The sequence below is a fragment of the Haliotis asinina genome, chromosome 15, assembly GCF_037392515.1.
Source record: "Haliotis asinina isolate JCU_RB_2024 chromosome 15, JCU_Hal_asi_v2, whole genome shotgun sequence".
NCBI classification, from domain to species: domain Eukaryota; kingdom Metazoa; phylum Mollusca; class Gastropoda; order Lepetellida; family Haliotidae; genus Haliotis; species Haliotis asinina.
This window is the reverse complement of record NC_090294.1, coordinates 13,608,869-13,632,164: the sequence shown is the minus strand read 5'-3', so window position 1 is coordinate 13,632,164 and position 23,296 is coordinate 13,608,869. Positions and strand designations below refer to the sequence as shown.

Below are 23,296 nucleotides of genomic sequence, written 5' to 3'. Positions count from 1 at the left end.
CAGTGATGGTGTGGGTAGCCTTTACCCACGACGCCAAGGTTGATATCAAAGTTGTCCAAGGGACAATGAATGCTGCAAAATACGGTCGTGACATCATTGAAAACACCGTCGTTCCATTCATACACGCTTATCCAATGGTGCCCACAATTACCAAGATGACAATGCTCGTCCTCATAGGGCTGGGCTTGTTCAGGACCTTAAACATCAACATGGCATTGATTCTATCGATTGGCCAACTATGAATCCAGATTTTCATGGCGGATACACCCATTATTGAAGATTCTGCATAACATTTGACGCAATTAATGACGTCATTTTGCTTCTCTGAATGTCATAGAATGTTTCCCGAACACTTACTGTACAATTGCATGGACTTTTCTTCAATGAATTGACAAACATTTTTCAGGCAACATTTCAGTGATTTGACACACCTGTAAGGAAACTGCTGTTGTTCAATAAACTGAAAGAAATGAACGTTTCCATCCTTATGTTGTCATTGTCTATACCTCTTCCTCTGTATATGTCAAATTTATCGATGTGAGAAACCCTTACACTTGGATAGAATCGAATTTATTTAAATTAAAGATCGTGAAATATTGGTGTTGCTTCAGATTTTACCTTCATTTTATATTAGATTACATTTAACCAAAATTGCCATATTTGTCTCAATGTAAAGTTTTATTTTGTTAGAATAAGAAAGTTGTATCACGGTATAGCAGATGAACACAAGCAGATGTCAAATGTCTCATTATTGGAGAGTTTAATTATATACGCTTAAATTCCCGGGAAGTAAAGCATGAGTAGCCCATTGGTCACAGTACTGGTGTGTCAAACGTTTCTGTTATCAGACATGCAGGTTCCAATCCAAGTATTTTTTTTGTTCACATCACATCTTTTTCTTAAGTTTCGTAACCTATGTTACACTGTTCAAACAAACTTAAATTAACATTATGTAAATCTTTTCTTGAGTCTAAAGAAACTAACCTTTCAACTTTGTCTGTTGCCTTTATTCCCAAACAAACACGAACATGGAGACGGTAAGCATTTTTTCAAAATATTAGTGTGGTTGTTTTTTTTAAAGTAAATATACTGATTAATCAACTAATTGGTTCATGGAAATTTGACAATCAATTACCGATAACCAGTGCTACGGGCGTGTATTTTCTGTAAATTGAATTATTGATTAAGTGATAATTATTATTTGTTCACACTGTTTAGAGATTTGAGTGATAGTTATTATTGGTCACATTTCGTTTCATAAATGTTCAATGCTAATAGTATTGTGATCGCCATCACGAAGATTGAGAAATTATTTTTTCCAGTTAAACTGCAAAATTCATAAGATACAAAAGCTTGTAAATGATTAGTCATTACGAGGTATCTCTTTATGTATTTCCCTTTTGTAATGTTTACAGTTAATGGCAGTGCAGAAATTATTACCATAATTATCATGTAATTAGTTTTGCTAGTATATACTATTATCATTGGCAACCTCGTTTTCACGTAATTCAGTGTTTTGAAATCTCTTTTTGGTAAGAAATCTGTCAAAGATCGTAGCATGTTGTTTCCAGCATTATAATGTATTGCCATTCGTAAAATATCATAAACTATTGCCATCACATTACGCTATTGGTTTAGAACACAGTTGTACTTTGTAAGAGTCAATGCCAACAACGTCGCCTGTCAAAACGATCTTGTTTACATTTTCAAGCACTTTTGAATTGACTGCACTTTTTTATATTTCCTTGTTAATTAAGCATTCTTTGGTGAGTTTGTGATCTTGGCCGAGCTACGTGTTTCGGTTGACGCCCGCAAGTTTACATAATCTTGTTAATTACGAACAGAAGAACCCAGAATTGTATTTGATGATATGTCAGGTCATGTTGCAAAGCCGATGTTAATTCTGGCAACAGGAACTATGTGATTCCCACTGTTGTATTCATACGCGATCTTCAGCACTATTATTTATGAACATGTTTTCTATAAATATGACTTCCAGTGCCACTGTCAAATTGTATGAGCGACTGAGTCATGTTGTTAAACATTTTATGTGTCGGATAAGCTCCAATTGCCTCCTGACATCTGTAATCTTCCTCTTTGAATTGTCCATCATAGTTCCCAGTCGACGTCGCTCGTTGTTATTGCGTCCCCCTGAACAGGCCGCAAGGACGTAGCAGGACGTAGAGAGACGCAATAGTTGATCTTATGATATTGGAGGGCATTTAATGAATTAATTACGCGTAATTGGTGAGTAAAATATTCATTTTCGTACCAGATTACCTTCTGAGGTGATGCGTCTTCCCCTTTTTTTCAGTGGTTTCATGTTGTGAAAGTAGATCCTTCAAAAGAGTAAGGACGTAACGGGACTTAATATCTCGTGATTTGATTGGTCTAGAACTGTCATGTGACCATTTTCTCGCACCTATAAATGCGATGCGATCCAGTTTGGGTCATTCTGACTACAGGTCAGTCTCAAACTAAGGGCAGATAATTCAGCCCGAAAGTTATCCTTGTCCTTTCTATTATAATAGCTGATGCTATAAATAGAGTCCAGTTTTCGAACACAGACACAAATCATTATCTTAATAATCATCGAGTTACATGTATTCAAGATTACCAAATAATTAAGCCATCACTACATCTACATAACAGTGACTACCACTGAAGCCATTGGTCATACTTTTATTGCCCTAACACAGGTCCATGCACATAAACCTCACGCTTCAGAGAGATCTACTTAGTGAAAAAAGCATTTTGCTGAATTACATTCAAACCCATGAATAAAAAGCTATTTATTCAATATAAAGAAGTGTTTGACTCTTCCTCAAAACAAGACTGGCAAGGTTTATTGAAAGTCCCCGCCGCCACAGTATTTTAAGGTAGCACTTTCTCCCACTGAGTACGTGCTTTGATTAATTGTTGACTTCCGGGAGACTTCGAGAATGTTCTCAGTTAATGGCAATGGTCGTATCGTGCTCAAATATTCGAGCATCAGTGACTCTGTATATATAAGGTTGGTTGTTGTGTTGACCACACACACACGGACACACAAGGATTAACTGGAGTGCATGAATCTGCCTGCCTCTTAGTCAATGCTTGACCTACATAGCCAGACCGCTCGCTGTATTACATTCAGTATAACTTTCTCTCACTCTCAAACCATGACTTTGGTGGGTTGATATTATATTTGTGACAGATTACTTTTGAATAAGTTGCATTGTACATGAAACATATAATGTGAATCTTTGTATCTTGCTCTTGTTTGCTCAGTACATATTACTGAACATTTTAGACTGTCTGTGTTATATTTTGATGGTACAGAGGGCATTTCTTTTCCCTAACATCAGAACCAATTAATGCATTCCCTAGTTAGTTTGTTTGGGTCTTTCTGATAATGTGTTTCCAGAATCACTGACTATTGGTTTCGAAATTCATATTGAAACTGACGATTGCCTGTGTTTTCAAGTGCTCTGGCGGTTGCTTTTATCATACATCTATAACTGATCGATTGGTGGCCTCAATAATTGATTATGCTGTTGGAGGTCAATTCCCTTCCGTCTGTAACAATACTATTGACATATTTAGGACTAGGAAAAATAGAAAGTACCGGTTTCTTGGACATAATGATAATTATGTTTTACATGAATACCTGCTGTAAAACTGATGTTATTTGTATGTGAATAAAATGCTAGTTGTAAATAAGTCATTATGTCGCACTGATATTTCAGACTTCTTGTGATTTTTCACGGGAACGTATAAAACCCAATTTTAGGCCCCTCTGCGGTGAATTTACGAGTCAGATCATACAAGAAATAGCATATATATGCAAATCTACCTTTTTTCTAAACAAATAAAATGTCTTCAGCCAATTCTGTTTGTAGGCAAACAAGCACCCTTATCATGCCTTGCCCTTTGCACATGTGTAAATATACATTTGCTCCTGGTCCTGACCACATGTAAACTTCCTCCTACTGTATGTTTACATACGAGAGAAAGTGTTTTCACATGACACATTTACACACGTATGTAAATTTTTCTCATGTGAGCATTTATACATAAGTGTGAAAATAACATACATAAGTGTGAAAATAACTTTACAGTTAGTTGATTTATTCAGTACAGCGCATGAAACTATAAAATACATTGTTTAGTACGATAATGCAGCACAAACAAAGACTATTCCAAATGCCGAAATCAGAAATAAGTCATGGAATCCGTTCGGGTGGCCAACATTTGACCAGACAACCAGATCCCAAATTACTTTCAGGAATTTATGTCATTGGTAATAAAGACTTTTACCCCTAAAATCAACACGGACTACATTCCTTCCTGTTCTTACTGAACACTGTGCTTTGTTAGTTAAGGGGCCGTTAGGATAGCACAATTCTTACATCGCTGGCTACAGACGTTTGAATCCCTACATCTGTAATAACCTTGGTAGTGTCCACTGCCATGCTATGGTCTGAATTTAGTAATTAAAGTCTACTCACACATGTGTTTTCTGACGATCGGCTTCTGTTGTAGCTTTGTCATGCTGCCTGTTCATTATTTTGGCGGAACAGTTATACGTTTCGCTTTCAATACAATAAAGGTATACACAAATTAAACAACTTTTATATGATTAAGTACATACTACGCAAGTATATGTACTACAATGTCTGTATACTGATGACACTCTGTTAGCTTTATGTATTACCTACTTATGTATTAAGTAATGTATTCAGTAATGTGTACCTGAAAATAATAGATTGTGTACTGGAAACGAAAATGAATAGTATGTATACTTGATTCCCCATTTCTGTCCTGACTTGAGAATTCCACAGACGACGTTTTAAGATGGTACACATCGAATGATTCTGTCAAAGACATAGACAATTGCACGTTTCGAATTACGATAGACATACATACAAGCTCAAACTAAATACCTTGTTATATGACTCAAATATTTTCTACATAATTATTTGTTTTAACCTCATACATAAATGTCGTTTTCCGACCATCTAAGCGCTCTTCTATTTTTTTCAATGTACCCCACTCACATCCGATCTACATTTCAATGTACCCAACTGCCAATTGCAACTCATTCGGTACTTTATTGTAGTACTTCTTTATCTCGAATAACATTGAATCACGCATGATGAACGGAAATTACCGATGTTTTGCGAATGCAAATCAGTTAAAGGGAGATAACCCTAGATCTGTTTTCCTTGAGTCGTCTGCAAAATCTAGTGATGGTTACGATAAGATTTGCCTCGCATTCCAGGAGATATATTTTGATGAAACGTCCCTTCGGGCTTAGCGAACATAAATAAACATCGAGGGTACATCAACCCATGTCCCCCTCATGACCAGCTGTGAACTACTTATAACATACTACAGAGTAGTATAAGCCTACGCATGTCTTTCATTAATGTGTACTCGAAAATAATACATTTCGTACATGAAACGAAAACGAATAACATAGTTGTTCACTTCTTTCTTGGCTTTAGAATTCCAGAGAAGACATGTCTGTTAATGGCAGATGTCCACACACTGAAGGACAGAATCTGTCAAATACATAAATCACGTTTTCATAAAGTTACGTTAAAGGTTTAACTAGATGCCCCGTAGCATATCGGTGACTTTGGTTTAATATACGAGGGTTGGCTGAAAAGTTCTAAGCCTCACTGTGAAAAAAAGTTACAAGGTCCACGTTTGTAATTTATTTTTCTACATATTCCTCTTCCAAGTTCACACACTTTTGCCAGCGATGCTGCAAGGCCCGAATCCCGGTCAGGAAGAAATCTTCTTCAGCTACCCTAAAAAAATGAGTCAGCGGAAATGACGTTATCATTACTTGCAAAATGGCGACCGGCGAGTTCCTTTTTCATTTTGGGAACAGGTGGAGCAAGTCAGAAGGAGCCAAACCAGGTGAATAAGGAGGATGGTCAATGAGTTCAAAGCCACAATCGCGGATTGTTGACATGGCCCCCCACCTATTTGTGAACAGGCGCATTGTCTTGGTGGAAGAGGGCACCTTTAGCGATCATCCCTCGTCGTTTGGCTTTGACTGCTTCACGCAACTGGTTCAGTAGATCAGCATAGTATCTGCCGTTGATAGTTTGACCTTTTTCAAGATAATCAATGAGCAGAATACCCCTGGAATCCCAAAAGACTGATGCCATCACCTTTCCAGCTGAAGGAACAGACTTGGCTTTCTTCGGAGCTGATGAATCAGGATGTTTCCACTGTTTTGACTGTAGTTTTGTTTCTGGTTGAAAGTGATGTATCCAGGTCTCATCCATGGTTACAAATCATGCCACAAAACCATCGGGATCTGCTTCAAAACGACGCAAATTGTCAAGGGACGTCTGGAACCTGACACGTTTCTGTTCTGCTGTCAAGAGCTTTGGCACCCATCTTGCAGAAACTTTCGTTATTCCTAATTCGTTGGTGATAATATGCTCAACCCTCTCATGAGAGATGCCCACTACACTAGCAATATGTCGAGTAGTCAATCGTCGATCATCCATCAACATATCGAGCACTCGCGTGATGTTTTCTGGAGTGGTTGCTGTTGAAGGCCTTCCTGAGCATGGGTCATCATCAAGGCTTTGTCTGCCACGCTTAAATTCTGCAGCCCACTTCTTTACTGTGGAAAATGAGGGAGCATCATCCCCTAGAGTGGAGACCATGTCAGCATGTATCTGTGTTGGGGACATCCCTTTCTTTTGCAAGTACTTGATGACTGCCCTGTATTCAGTTTTGTCCATTTCTGATGATTTCAGAGGGTAGGTTTACCAAAAGAGCTGTAGGTGAGATAAACCTATTAGTACGTTTGTAGTTCTTGTGTCTATGATTCACTAAATGATTGTCCTCATTGGTGGCAAACACCTGTCTCTACCTGATGGGGAAAAACCACTCAGGCTGAGAACTTTTCAGCCAACCCTCGTAGTACCTTCGCATATGGAACGAATACACACATACGTTAAACATTAGTGAACAACCTATATCAAACAGGCGAAAGAGAGTGTCAACTTGGAAAAATGGATTTGATTAAACTTTTATAAGCATCATCAAAAAGTTACAAGACCGTTATCAGGCGCATACTCATGTTAGGTCAAAACAAGATAAGAGTATCGAAGCGGCATCTTTGAAAACACAGCTTCTTCAAATTTTGGTCCCCATTGAACGTTTATTCCTTCAACATTTCTTTTACAAGTTTTACCATCATCACAATCTAATACTCCATACATGGCCATCCTTGCTATCAGATTCTCCTTCCAGCTTCGGCGGCAAGGAAGAAGTATGAGATGGGGATTGCAAGGTGATGGTTTTCTTTTCCTCCTCCTGAAAATGTAAGAATTTGTTGCAGCAGTCATGATGCCTTTATAATTAAAGCAAAAACAAAACCTGTAATCCTATTAAATGTTTAAATTATCCTTTTGAACGGAGCTGTTTCCATGACATATATAATTCGTGGATATCCGGGTTTGAATTAGTCTTCAGCAACCCATGTCACATGAGGCGACTAACGGTGTCGGGTTGTCAGACTCGTTGATTAACCTCAATCGACGCTCACACTGTTGAACATTGGAATATTTCCTGACCGCCGTCAGATAGTAACAAGACACTTGTTTTGTAAACACTTGTAATAAGAATGTAGGGAATAACCGTTCTCGTTTCCACCAGAGTATCTGTGTATTCAGTTTTAAGAGATGAGTATATAATATCAGTACTTACGGGTTGAGAGTTGTGATTTCCCTTCAATTTCCAAAGTGTGACGTTAAATATTCACTCACTCATTTTCCAAAGCAGTCTGGCAACAGGAATCAGCTGCCTTTCGTCTGTGATCGGGGGATACATTCTATCTGTAACACAACCGTTGGAGGGAAGGTGAATATCCGGGTTTGAATTGGTTTTAATCAACCTATGCATGTCGCAAAAGGCACCTGATGGGATCCGGTTGACTTAGTTCACACATATCACCCAATTCCAATTGAGTAGATTGATGTTCAAAATGCTGATCACTGGATTGTCTGATCCAGACTTGATTATATACAGACCGCTGCCATATAGTTGGAATATTGTCCAGTGCGGCGAAAAAACAAACAAAATACACTTATATATGTATCCCACGTACAGTTCAACAGCTCCGAAGATATTAAAGTCATTATACACAAGTGCGAGAGAAGAATTAGATTTGCCTACATACACAAAGCTTATCAGCAACCCAATAAGGAAGTAATTATGCATTTTTTCAGTAACGCTGTATCGGTACTTTTGTAATCGTCTACATGGTGTGTTTTCTAAGTATTGGGTCTGCAGAACAGACATAATATAATTTTAATTATATTCTACACTTGATATAGAGGAAAACGGGTACGTGGGCGATACCGTCGTGGATGTCACATTCAGCAGTGTTGGAGAGGTTGTAGAGATGTTTAGGCCGTTAACGTAGGCCGGATAGAGAACGACACAGGAGTTGCCAGGTGCTGGGGGAAGGGCTACAGGATTTATTCCGTACAACGATGCTCCGATGATCAGCCAGATGTTCACTACCAACGAGGCAATCAGTCCTGATAAGGCTCCCTGTACGAAAAATGACGTAATGCTGAATGGGAGCGAGAAATAAACATCATAATGACAAATGGTGACCCGCTGTCATATTCTCCAGTAGACTCGCTTCACAATGTATTTAAAAGTTACTGTTTAACGGTAAGTTAAACCTCTCACAATTACATACCATGGAATTTCCTTTCCGAATTGTGATCGTAATGTCCTTGCTAATGAACATATCCCACCAGCTTGCAAAGCTTAAGTGATTGGCAGGGTGAAATGTATTTATTTATTGATGCATTTAGAGATTAAATATTCATGCTTTTGAGCAATTTGCACAGATTTCAAAGGTCTTAAATACACGTTCAAGTACAAGTGCAATTGATAAAGGCTGCCTTACGGGATCATTGTGAAGATATTACTTACGATTTTATTTGTCCAGGATATGGACGCCCCCCAGTGAGAACACGCCCAGTACCGGTCCACCGCAAGCTCCAAGGAAGCCCAGTGTAAGCTGAAATATTGAAGAGGAATGTTATTTTGACTCAGAAGGCAAGTCCTATGCCCATTTACGCCAAGTCCAATGCTCTGTAAATGACCAGAAAACCCAGTGAGTGATGTCATGAGTATCATTCCATGAAAAATGGACTTGTATCAGCGAGTCTGACCACCCGATACCATTAGTTGATAGTGAATTCTAAACATGCGTCTTTTAAAAAATATTGTGACCGGCATCTTCACAGGGGAGACAACGGTTACGGAAAGCACTATTTCACTTCAGAACGAACATACTGGCAAACAAGGATAAGTTGAGCACCTACCCGACAATTGACCCGTATTAGGATGTATGAGGACAGACTACTGCCATTGTGAGCGAAGGGGCTCCAGGTTATCCTCAAACAACTGTAGTGCAATGGGTGAAGCGTGTGGCCTGTGTTGCGAAAACATTTTCATCGTCATGCGCTGCATGTGCACTAGCATACATCTGCTCTCCCTTTCACAAACCAAATGGGTTTGCTCACTGCAGTGCACCGCCTACTTGACGTAAACACGTATCTGCACCGGTCCAACATATCCTTGTTTGCTAGTATACGAAAAATAGAACATTTTGCTCAATATTGAATTGGTTAGTGTTTGGAACCTTCGTCAACAACAAAGTCCCATCGACAGCATAATTGATTCTTATAAGCTAGGTTTTATTCACACGTACACGTTTGGTGTTACAGTTTGTTTTGCTCGCAATACGACAAATGTGTGCATACCACTATAATGGGAAATGATCCATCTGTTTTAACATATTTAAACGATAAGTCAAAACACTTGGCATAAAAAGACAACACAAAGGTTCAGTTAAACCTGTCACCAGAGTAAACGGACTTTTCAAATCAGTAAACATTTGGCACAATGCCTATAGCTGTTGACAACAAGTCCATATGACGTGATCATTGCTTAAAACAAAATTAAAAAATTAGATCAATAGACAATCATTATTTGCTACTTGTTATTTCTGTGTAGTAGAATGCGTTACGATTGGAACGTCCTTACCATCCTCTATCATCCGACCAGAGGACAGACGTGAAAAGGTAACATAATGTGTAAAATTAAATGAAACGATTACTGCAAATGTGGTTACAGAGAGTATTTGCTGGCAAGGCTAGCACCAAATATGTTTTAATAACATGAAGGACCAGTGAAGGTTCCGGTGTTGAATAGGCCTTAAGCAACTCATGCTTGCTATAAAAGGCGACAATGCTTGTGATAAGAGGCGACTAATGGGATCGGGTGGTCAGTCTCGCTGACTTGGTTGACACATGTCATCGGTTCCCAATTGTGCAGATCGATGCTCATGTTGTTGATCACTGGATTGTCTGGTCCAGGCTCGATTATTTACAGACCACCGCCATATAGCAGGAATATTGCTGAGTGCGGCGTAAAACTCATCTCACTAAATTACTCACTCACTCAATAATAACATGAAGCATTGTTGAATGGTTAACAAAGCGTACATGAAATAATATAGGACAAAGAGGTGTGGATGAACATTGAAAAATGATGATATATTTCCTCAAACAGAGACATCGACACAACCGCCAACCTGGCCAAAGATCAAACCTAAAGTATATGAAACATTAATGAGGCTCCTTATACCCCCAGAGTATGGTGCAATATGACTTGTGTTAAGGCAAATAAGTCATGTGGGGCAGATGCGAAATATCTCGTTACTTTCACACCATCCCATGACTTTATATTCAACCTTTAATCGATTACTTGTTGTCCAACGGCGCAATTAGCAATATTTCAGTTTCATGGCGGCGATCTGGAAACAGTCACGTCTGGACCAGACAGGCCAGTCATCGACAGCATGAGCATCGATCTACACAACTGGGATACCATGACATGTGTCAACCAAATCTGCCAGCCTGACCACATCGCCTCTTACGACAAGCATTGTTTACTGAAGATCTACCCCACGGGTCCATATTCAACAGGTGGCGCAATGTTTTCATTAGATTTCAATATATATATTCATAATGCTACATAATACGATAAGGAGAGACACATCAAGATCAAGATCAAGATGGTCTATAGTACATAAGGCCTCTGGCCCGTATACATAGTGTTATAATGACAGACAACATATTGACATGATTGCAAAGCGTAAAAACATCATAGCATTGTGAAATTAGTTACCAGGCGAAATGAGACTCTTCCTTAACGACAATGAATGTATTAGAAACAGAGCTAATTTAACATGGACAGATTCGTCTTTTGATGATGGAGTTGTTATAAGTGATTCCCTTGTAGGGTGACGCAGGTATTTCTGTGGAATGTACTCCTTTCTTAACTCGGTATAAGCGTCACATATAAACATGATATGATATTCATCCTCGATATCCGCCATACAGACCGGACAAAATCTTAGATGTTTAGCCAGTGACTTGTGACGGCCAGTATTGATTATTATATCTGTTAAGTCACGTCTAAATCTAATAATTGTATTTCTAAGTTTCTTGCTTGTAGTGTTTGTCAAATATGTCTCAGGTTCTATCAACGTTTTAAAGGATCCATATACATCAAATCTAGAACTTACATTAAGGGTATTCATCCAATTCTGTCGAAACATATCCACGGCTCTTTGACGGAATTCGTTCATAAACAGCCGCTCGTTACCGACCCCTTGGAAAATCCACACATACCCGAATCCATACGAAAATAACAGATATCTTACATTAGATGCCCATGTAACATAACCAATATTATAAAGATACAGTAACATGTTATAAGACTTTTTGGGTAGACGCTGTTCGTGCATTTTCAGTATTTTGAGCCAATATTTAATACAACGAATATGAGAGATTATGTATAGTGGATATCTTCCACATTCCCTATACACCATACAGTTTGGTGTTGCAATATTGACATTAAGGAACTTCTTACATGCTAGCAGATGTATTTTTAATCGGTTCGAAAGTCTGGAAACCCCATATTTCTGCCCCATACAAAAGCACTGGTCGAATCTGTGCATCGAAAAGTTTATAAAACATTTTTGGCGTTATTGGCGCCAATGCATAGAGTGATGACAGTAGATTTTCCAGAGCGTTTTTCGCTTTTACCGATAGGGCAACGGCAGTTTTACCGATATTCAATGTATAATTAAAACGTATTCCAAGATAGTTGTATTCAGGAACTATTTGCATTGAAATGCCGTTATAGTACCATTTTTCGCCACAAGCGATATGCCCTCCCTTTCCAAATACAACAATATTTGACTTGTCTAGATTGATATTTAATTTCCATACTTTCGAGTAGTTCTCCAAAATGTCTAGATGGAGAGATACATTAACACCCATGGCTTGATTTGTTGTATCATACCAGAACAAGTAATATGGCATAATGACTTTCCCAAACAGAGGAACCAGCATAAGGAAAACAATTAAAATGTAGAAGTTTGCAAAGTTCATTTGAGTATTGAGTATTGACAGCTCCGGCGCGGCTTAAACCTTTGACAAGACGCTATGGGTCGATAGTAGAGCTCCACGAGTTGGGTGGTGGCGTATCATTGCATCCGAAACGTGTAGTTCGATGTTATTGAATGCAACAACTGGACTGTGCGTTCCAGTCCTGGTTATGTGAAGGCTGTCATTACATGATAGAGGACTGCTGATTTCAGTGTGGTACATAAACACAGTAACTAACAAACAAGCAGGCATCTCATCAAGAATGTCTGACATAGGATATTTTCTACCCTAGCTGAATTTCCTGTCGGTCTACACTTGTGACCTGGCACTGTTACAACTGGCCACAAATCTGGATCTGGCATTAAGTCCTTGGGATTTGCTTGAAGGCATGCTGTCTTGTTCAAACAATGGAACACAACACGAGAAATTACTTTAAATGTGCAATTTTATAAAGGTCATAATAACAAAATTTACAATTTCACATACTTTTAAATTTTCTAAACTTCATATGTATACAAAGCATGTCAATATTTGTAAATTTAGAAGGATTCACTACTTCTTTCAGTTTCACCTTTTTCCTTTCCCATGGATTTGTTTGATGTAAACGTGAAAAGATTCAAAGTATTATTGCAAGGTATTCGGATAATGAACTGCCCCAACGATACAGGTTTACAGGTAACACAGGTAGTGTAAAGCAAAATGGATAATTTTGAGAAAGTTACACTCTTGCCCTAGTAATAGTTGGTAAAGAACAAATCCTTTGAATCGCTGACTGATCGAATGAGTAAGCGCAGAATGTGAATGCCCCTCCTATCGCTAGTGCCCAGAAGGAAAGACGTTCTCGGGGGTCGAAGTCAAAACTGCAGAGATAAAGAACAGACATTTGAAACCATGGCCTTTGTTTCAATGTAATGACGAGAGGAGAGAAATAAAAAAACGAGATTCACCAAGACATCGTCGACAAGGGTCGAATGTAAGGATGTTTAGTCAAATATTGCCCGATGTCCCCATGTGAGTGATCAGATACTTACTTCCCAGGAGTTATCCTCCCGCCTTCTTTGGCCAACGCCAGCGATATCTCCACGCCGCCTGTATCACCAATGCACTAAGCAGATAGCCGAAAATATGACGCATGTGGCTGTTCGTACTCTAAACAATATATTTAATGGTTTTGTATGGTAAAAGGGTGTCAGGATATTTCATGGTCAATGCAGAGATATGTATGGTATGACAGCAGTGAAACAAAACTGGTCTGTCCGACGGAACACACTCTTCTGGGCACAAAAGTAAAACAGCTATGCAAATATTCATCACAATTATGTTTTCAACCAGATTTTTTTCAGTATTTCGGAGACTGTTTTGATCATAGTATTATTCAGTAGTTTCTATATTTTCCGTCGCTTAAAGTTTTAAGTGGAACTTGCTTTTGCCCCTTTGTGTTTGTATTTTGCAGGACAATAGCTTACCTTGATTAGAATAGCTATCAAACCGACGATGATGATAATTGTCTGGAATACATCAGCCACGACAACACCCCGGATCCCTCCCTACAAACAAGATACCATTATACAATTCTAGCGACTGTATTGACAAACTTTTCACTGTAACACTATATAACATTACATTACACTCGTTCATGTAATTATGTTCACCTGTGAGTGAGTTCAGTTTTGTGCCACAAGCAGCAATATTTATGCTATATGGCGGCGGTCTGTAAATAATCGGGTCTGGACCAGACAACCCAAAGAACAACAACATGAGCATCGATCTATGGAATCGGGATACGATGACATGTGTGAACCAAGTGAGCGGGCCAGACCACCCGATTGCATAATCGCCATTTACGACAAGCATATGCATGTGTTGCTGAAAATCAATTCTAAACATGATCTTCAGGGGAATGAAAACTCTAGTAAATTCAGACATGTGTGCTTCAGTGTCTTTTTAGAAACAAATGCAGATATATTTGTTGCATCAATCTGTTTTCGTTTCGTAAGTAATAGAGTAACACATATAGGTCTGTAACCAATGTTAAAAATTATGCTTTGTTTTCATCGTTCCCTGCCATAGAGGCGGGAATATTTGATAATTTACTTTATGTGTTTGGTACAGTTGAATCTGTCAAATCCGCACTCTGTGTTATCCGTTTTTTCCATAATCCGGACAAAATTGTTCTTAATTTATCATTAAAACTTGCTTTGTAATCCAGATTCTCTCAATTGCAGTCTGAAATAGCACTCCCGAAAATCCACTTTCAACAATAAACCTTTCAACAGTAAACATCTTTCCTACTTCTGTTAGTATCCAAATTGCGGCCAACTCAGACCGAAAGACATCATATTGCCGCTGCTCACGCCTCGAAATGAAATGTAGTTGAGTCGGTCCCAGGGCAGTCCGTAATGGACAGATTCTGTCAGTGTGGCAAATGCAGACACTCACATTTTGTTTTTATATTGCCCCATGCCTCGAAGACGTGGAGGCATCTGATGACTTTTTTCTTATGTTCGGTCGCATTTCGGTTTTCCTAAACTTTGAGAGTGTAAAACGAAGTGAGAGTCATTTCAACTGCTCATTTAACCCACCGCCAGTCACAGTTATGAAGTTATGGAATATCAAGCAACTCATAGCTTTACTGACTTGTGGGTTTTTTTCGGTTGTCCAGATTTCTGGACGGAAACACACGCTGCGATATACTAATGTCTACCTCTTGAAACGTTCTCTATTACTGGGTTCATCTGTGAGAAGATATCACTTTCAATGTACAGATATCTCAACAGATTGAATACTAAGAATAGACACTGTCCCGTCAAAGCGGAATAATTACAATGAACCATTTGTAACATGGAATAGAGTTAGCGGCACTATATGGAATCATTACGGTAATTACCGTATGGATCGTTATAAAAGCATATTGATTGCTCTATGTGTACTTACAGTTGATGGTGCAGGTGGCATGGGAGCAACATGGTGGCTGGCGAATAAACGTGGAAGGATACCGTCATTGACGTAACTATTAGAATTAAGAGGGGTTGAAAGGATCGCGAAGGACTTCAAGCTCAGTAATTTAAAAATCAGACAAGACACACTGATTCACAATGAGTTATTCACTGGTTTGTATAATCCAGAATCGATAGTTGTTGTAAATTTTTAATATTGCTGATAAATATTACCAAAACAAATACTTCCGTATATTAATATTTTTGTATTGTGCGTCCAGTTGATGATCGTTTTATTATATCTCTATATATATCTTTCCTCTTTTGACCCTAACTCCTCACGTCACTCATTCCGGACGCTGCTATTCGGAAGAATGTTTATATTCTTCGCTTACACGTTCGACCAATCGGCCATTCAAAGGTTCTGTGCCATACCGTCAAAGGCCAGAGACCGACTGTAAGTTGATTTCATGACAATACATTACGTTGAAAACGCGTACAAGCAGAGTTTTGTCCCTGGGAACTTCCTGTGCATTCTAGTCGAAACTACGGTTAGAACATTGTATATTGACAATGCTTTAATGAAACCCGAAATGTCGCCTTCTCCAAGGAACAAGAACTTCGTATTTTGATTTTGTGACTGACACAAAGAGTGTGTGCTTTCACACTAAATACGCATTTTCTTATACAGTACATATAAATAATTAATCAGTTGACATTGTCCATGTAGTTTTGAGAACATACATATACCAATGCTACCTATGAAGGTCCGGGCTAAATTCTCTTCCGCGCCCATGTTTATTCTAAGAGAACGGGGTGGGGATGTCATTGTATCCCATTTGCGTAGATCGACCCAGGCTCGATTATTTACGGAATATTGCTGAAAGCTGCATCAAACAAGACCAAAGACCAAAATGTTCTTGTGGCAGACATTTCAACAATAAAGAAACAATGTCATTGTTTAATATCCTGATGTTCTAGAAGGTAATTAACTTTGCAGTTCAACTCTGTCATTTATATGCTCAAGCAGCAAAGGTGTATGGTAGCCTCATACCAAGAAATGGTTCTTTTGGTCACCCAGCCTAGAACCGGTAATTGATCGATATAGAAAGTAAGAGCTGGTTCAGCGTTTGTGTTGCGTATCCATGTGCAGCTGGTAGATGGTACACGTATCTACGTGTTCTAAAATTACCAATACAGGAAAACACTACCCGTGAAGATCCGGGTTAGATTGGCCTTCAGCAACAAATGCTTGTCATAAAAAGCGACTAAAGTGACCAAGTGTTGAGGTTCAATAGGTTGATTGGCATATGCCATTGTAACGCATTTTCGCTGGCGATGTGTTCGGACTTATCATTAAAACACCTGTACCAAGAGTGCAGCATTAAGCAACAAAGAAACAAACAAAAAGACAACTCATGATGTCATCATGATGGCAAATACTTCAGAAGTTCTGTGCCTCGTCTCTAAAGCCGGGCTTACACGGGTAGGCCCGTCGAATTCGACCGAGTCTGAGTCATAAATCGAATTCAACAAATGGTACAAATCGACCACTCGAATCGACGACAATTTTGTATTGTGTAGAGCCTGTTCTAGTTGATCGGCAAGTTGGATGTGGCGCTGCCATTCAAAATGTGTTGGGTGGAAACGGAGCGTTACGTGGCTCAATATCTGAGTTATGAAATACTCAGGAGTGTTACGTCCAAGGACTACTCCGGAAGAGAGAAGAGGAATTCTGCGGTCAGCCTGGCTATTCCAGGAAAGTCACTGACAAGTGAGTACTATGAGTAAATGTGTTGAGTACACTAGTATCGGCAGATTAATTGTGTGTGAGGAAGTAAGTCGAGTGTGAGTCGTAATCAAGTGTCTCAACATATCTATCATCCCTGGTCCAGTATCTTCCATCCAGGACTCTTCGTTCTCAAGATCAGCATCTGCTGGTAGTTGCCCCGGTTCACCTCTCCTGTACGGAAAGAAAAGTTTTCAACACGCTGCTCCGCTCCTATGAAGCTCTTTGCCACTCTACACAAAACTTTCTAAAAACTGATTCTTTCAAAAAATATCCTTTCAAGAAAGACACTTTTTTTCTCTTAAGCCTTCCAGTAACTCTTCATTTTCCTTGTACCACATGTTCTCACTGACATGAGCATGCATTGGAGGGTGCACTATGGCGATTTATAATAAAAAACCCACAAAAACAATATCCCTATTGTTGGTAAGAGCATTGTTACGAACATTAAACCACATCTCACTTCAACTCTTCTTAGCTTAAGACACATTTACCTGACTAAATCTTTTCGGGTTGGACGGGTCCAGTAACCAAGATAAGCCATGTGGGTTTAGAGTGTGTGTGTGAAATGCCATTGGAAACTTTGAAGAGAAGAGGGTTTTAGTTGCAACCGCCAACGTGGATTCATTCAACATGGCCGTTCATCTGAAACTTATTTTCTCACTGCTGGTTTTACTGGAAGGTAAGGTGTATGTTCCCTCCCATAGCTGGAGCTACCATTTTAGTTTTACAGTCGATTTTCTGAATTTGTACTTACGTTTTGCTTGCCTTTTTTCATGAAATCTGGTGACCTGTTCTTAGTCTCACTTTTGACAGATGCTTGAATTTTTGCAATTCTTGAGAAGAACGTTTATTATTTAAAAGAATCAATGTCGACGGTGTGGGTCGGGATTAGCATCACATTGAACAGAGAACCATTTATATAGCGGCATCGCAGCTCCTCCAAGTAATGCAGATGTAGCATTTAAAGTATGTTTATGCAAACCCATGAGTAGGGGTGTAGTGGTGGCAAACTAGAAGTCAAAACGACGACCATTCCACATGTCTAATGAGCGCAACATTACACAATCGACTGTGAAACCTTAGATGAGAGGGTACACAAATGCTTCTGTTACCGTGTAGATTTAATAGATGTCAACGTCTTCGTTGAAAGAATCACGGCGTTCCAAGCAAATGATTACTCCTTCATCACTCAAAAGACTCCTACATCCTGTTGGAAATACAACTGATGATTGCATAAGTAACCCACATTTGCCATCATCAAAAGTCTCGTAAAATGAAATGAACACGAAAATAGTTTGCTCTATTTTATTGGTAGGATATTAAGCAATAAATAGTTATTGGTGGTGCACTGGACATGCCATATATATTTGTAGTTCAGTGAAAATATTTCAAGATCTAAACTAAATCTGTGTTGCACTGTGGATAAATTACTTTGTGTGTAAGCCTATGTAACCCTGTATCACAGCACTGCTTACACCTGCACTGCACATCAAGCCAGCATTCTTAAAAATGACTTGTGAAACCAGGGTGAGATTTTGCAACGCAAAACCACTGCAAAGCTACCACTGTACACTGTCTTCATGCACTCTCATTCCTGAACCCAGATTTTTTACTTAAGGTTGCATTGTACAACAGCACCTAGTTTACAGTTTTAGACATTTTTACTTACCGACTCTTAATGAAAGGGGTTTTTTTAACTAAAGACTATAAAAGATAGATAGAGATCATGCATGATATATAGGTGAGGGTTGTTTGTTATGCTGGCAGTAATAAAGAATATGTTTAAATCCACAAACCATAAATACTCATTACTATTGATATGTGTTTGATTATAATGAACATTGAACATTGAACATTGTACTAACTTTTAGGGCATAATGAATTCAGGATAGATATTGAAATAAAGCATGAGTACAACATCATCTAAATCAAGAAAGCACTTATAAAAACTGTTAAGCTGAATGAAGACTTCATGGATTCAATTAACGCTATCTTACACCTGATTTTGCCAAACGATAGGCGGGTGTACATGCCAGTTACTCCCATGGGGTCCAGACCCCTCCGTGTAGTTTAGGGTCACACTTGGGATCAGCGTCAGGGAAGACAGGGGTGACTGCTGTTTTCTGGTAGTTGGCTAATCTGTTCAGCAGCTCCTTGACAACGTCTGGGTTTGCCGCTGATACATCATGGCGCTCACTTGGATCATCTGGTATGTTGAACAGCAAGATGTTCTTCAAGGCATCAACACGTTCCACATTCGGCTCTTTACCAAGGAGCGGAGGCACGAAGGTTTCATCTGAGGATGTAAGGAACTGCTTGTGGGAGGGCATCATAAATAAAATCATAATTAAACAAAATCAATTTCATAAAAAATTCCCAAACATGGAATCTCTCATGGCAAGCACGTTTTGCTGAAAACCAAGTCTAACTCGAATCTTCACGGGTTTTTCAATATGACCTTTACTGCTTGTCGTGACCTGTAGAGGAAGCTGAATCAATGTATAGACAGATGATCAACAACAATAGTCAGAAAAGAGTGTCCACAGACCTGGATTTCCAGTGATGAGCTTCCATTTCCCAACTCTTATTGCTGCTCTGATCCGTGTATCAAAGGTGTTGTTATAAAACTTTTGTCCTCGAGGTTTGGCCAGGGGGTCAATATTGTGCAAGATCTCCGTCCTTGGACTGGCACTATTTTCACTGAAAGAATGGCAAAGTGATACGCTTTGCATTGAAAGCTAGTGCAAACTTGTTATGATTAATAATCTGCCATGACAAAAGGTATAAGAAATCCCATCAGAACCAGCAATATATAACTAAGACAAGTCTAACATATTCAATATTATGTATTTAGCAGACAAGAGCAAGATACAAAGATTCACAACAGAATTTTCCAGTACAATGCAACTGAGTCGAATCTAAAGAAATGGGTCACAAATATAATATCAGCTCACCAAAGTCTTGGTTTTCAGTGAGAAACAGTTATGCTAAATGTTACTCATCGAGCGGCCAAGAACAGGCGTGTCTATTTTGAATGTAGATCAAGCTTGATAAGAGGCAGACAGATGTAGGTAGGCCGAATGATTGACCCAACTCCTGTATTACTCCAAGTCACTGATTCTTGAGCATTCCAGTTAAGCATCGAAGCCTTGCGATTGGGCTCGTGTTTACTAACAGTCAAAAACACATACTCATATGCAGAAGAGTGCCTAATTGGAGGGAGCTCTAAAGCGCTATCTTAAAAGGCATGCCGCTAAAATACTATTACCTTGATACGAAATATGACCATTAATAACTATCACTCATAACTAAAAATTGTGACCCAATGATAAATATAACTTAATCAATAATAATACAAATTACAGAAAACAGACACTCATTTACCATGGCCTGCATTAATGTGAACAACATGAGAAACATTTTGCAGAAGTACTCTCATATAAACATATAACATCATCCAGTCATAAACATTTACAACCTGGAACGTGCATCAGCACAAACAATGTCTTTGCTTTTAATGAGTCTGATCACGAGATTGAGCCCCTTCAAGGTGAAACTCAACCTCATAAGTCTTTGATTCTTGTTCTTCATTTTATGAAGAAATGTCAAGGAATTGTGATCAGTAAACACTTCAGTTGGCAAAGTAGTGGTACCTAGGTACACTTCAAAATGTTGTAAAGTTAGCAAAAGACCTAATGTCTCTTTCTAAATGGTTAAATGGCAGAATAATTTCTTTGATGCTTGTCAAACGTCTTCGAAAAATAACAAACTGGATGGTCAATTCCTCAATCATCCTCTTGAATCAGGACAGCATCTGCACCTTCATCATTTGCATCAATTTGCAATTTAAACACTTTCTCAAAATGTGGTGCCTGCAATACTGGGGATTTTTTTTCAAATGTAGTCTGACAACTGTTATCATACTGGAATTTTACCTTTATCCCAAAAAGGTTTGTAAGTCGTGATACTTTGAGAAATTTTGACACATCTTTCTACGATAGCATGTCATACTCAACAATCTTATGAGTTCTCTCTTTGACTGAGGTATTGGAAAATGTAAAATTGTTTAACGTGAAATGGTTCTACCTGGCCATGCCTTACAACATATTCCAAGACTTCAACTTGTGCCTCCCCAAATTCAAACTTGGGTAGTTTCACAATCAATTTTACTTCTGACAGTCTATCGAAGAAAACAGGAGTTAACTTCAGATGGTCTTCCAACACCATGTTGTAACTTTTGACATCACCCATTTAAGCTTTGACACTGGCAAAACCAGATGTGACATTGTTGACGAGTCTCAGGAGCGTCGTTTGTGCATTCTGCAGACCAAAAGGCATCACTTTGTATTCATGTAGTCCATCTGGTGTAGCGAATGCCGATATTTTCGTTGCACAGTCTGTGAGAGGAATCTGCCAGAAGCTTTTCAACAAGTCAAACACACCTATGTACTTATCTCGACCAATGCAGTCGATGCAATTGTCAAATCTTGGAATAGGATACGACTCAGTTCATGAGAGTGGATAGACAGCTTTCATGTCAGCACAGCAGCGCCAACCACCTCGAACACTTTTCGGCACAAGAACACATGGTGAACTCCAGGGAGTGTCACTGGGTTAAATAATGTCATTGTCCTGTCCAGCACATCATTCACTTCCTTCCGCACCATTTCACGTTTCACAGGATTCATCTGATATGGTGTTACTTTACAGGTACAGCGCCACCTACATCTATGTCATGGCTAGCAACACAAGTTCGCCCAGGCACATCAGGAAATAAGTGAGAGAACTAATGAATCAAATATGACATTTGAACTTTCTGCTCACAAGATAGACGTGAATTACAATTTCTTAACTATGAAGAAATACTATCACTAAGGTCATCACACTTCACATTGCCAACACCATCATCAATGTCAACATGTGCACCATTGTCTTTAGTACAATCAGTAACTGGGGAGAGTGTGGCAATACATGTTTGGTTTCTAACCTGTCATGATATATTTTAATCATGTCAATGTGTGAAGCCCATTTTCTGGTGTCCCCCGCCCTGATATTGCTGGAATATTGCTAAACGCGGCTTGAAACTAACCTCACTCACTCACTTAATCATGTTTACATGACAAAACCTCTTTTGTTTATGATGGCCAGGCATCAGGACAACATAGTCTGTGTTTTCGTCAACAACATATGGACTTTGATATCAAGGGATGGGAAGTAAAACTAACACTTTCTCACCACAAAGTTCTCACTTTTGACTTTGTCATAGTTTTGTTTCATTTTTGCTTGTGAAACTTTCAAGTTTTGTTGGGCCAGCTCACTTGCTTTTGAAAGTCTGTCACTAAATGTAGACCCATAGTCTTAAAGATTGATCAACATTCATTATCAACTCCTGAAACACTTACCTGAATCCTGTCTAGAGGCACTATTGAATATTGTTGATGATATTTGGACATCTCGTAAATTTCCTCCATCCTGGCGTAATACCATTATTGTACCAATACCTAAACCTGGCCGTGGCCATACAGATCCCTCAAATTATAGGCCTATTTCCTTGACTAGCTGCGTTTGCAAAACCATGGAACGTATGGTCAATAACCGACTAACTTGGTACTTAGAGTCAAATAATTTAATCACAAATATACAATGTGGTTTTCGTAAACATCGCAGTACCATAGATCATTAAATTCGATTGGAGTCATTCGTTAAGAACGCCATCATTAACAAGCAGCATGCAGTGTCAATCTTTTTTGATCTAGAAAAAGTTTATGATACGACATGGAAGCATTTTAAAAGATTTACATGATTTTGGTTTACGGGGTCGTTTGCCTCAATTTATATCCGAGTTTTTAACTGACAGACAATTTCAGGTACGCGTGGGTTCTACCCTGTCTGACCATTATACTCAGGACCAGGGTGTCCCACAAGGCAGTATTTTGTCTGTCACACTCTTTAGTACTAAAATTAACAGTCTATCAAAGGTTTTAAATGACTGAATTGATGGATCACTCTTGTGTGGATGATTTTAATATTTCTTGTCGTGGAAAAAATATGCATACAATTGAACGACAACT

At 38.9% G+C, this 23,296-nt stretch overlaps 1 protein-coding gene across 2 annotated transcripts in view; it reads right to left on the bottom strand.

Moving 5' to 3' along the window:
- Positions 1-18,516: 18,516 nt before the first annotated feature.
- The window catches only part of LOC137265117 (arylsulfatase J-like), a 48,279-nt gene continuing 43,499 nt past the window's right edge, over positions 18,517-23,296 (bottom strand). For both annotated transcript variants that reach the window (XM_067800422.1, XM_067800423.1), the window contains 2 exons: positions 19,774-19,925; positions 18,517-19,521 (listed from right to left, as the gene is read on the bottom strand). In XM_067800422.1, the coding sequence (XP_067656523.1) occupies positions 19,262-19,521; positions 19,774-19,925 (412 nt within the window). In that variant the 3' untranslated portion in view covers positions 18,517-19,261. The remainder of the gene's footprint in view (positions 19,522-19,773; positions 19,926-23,296) is intronic.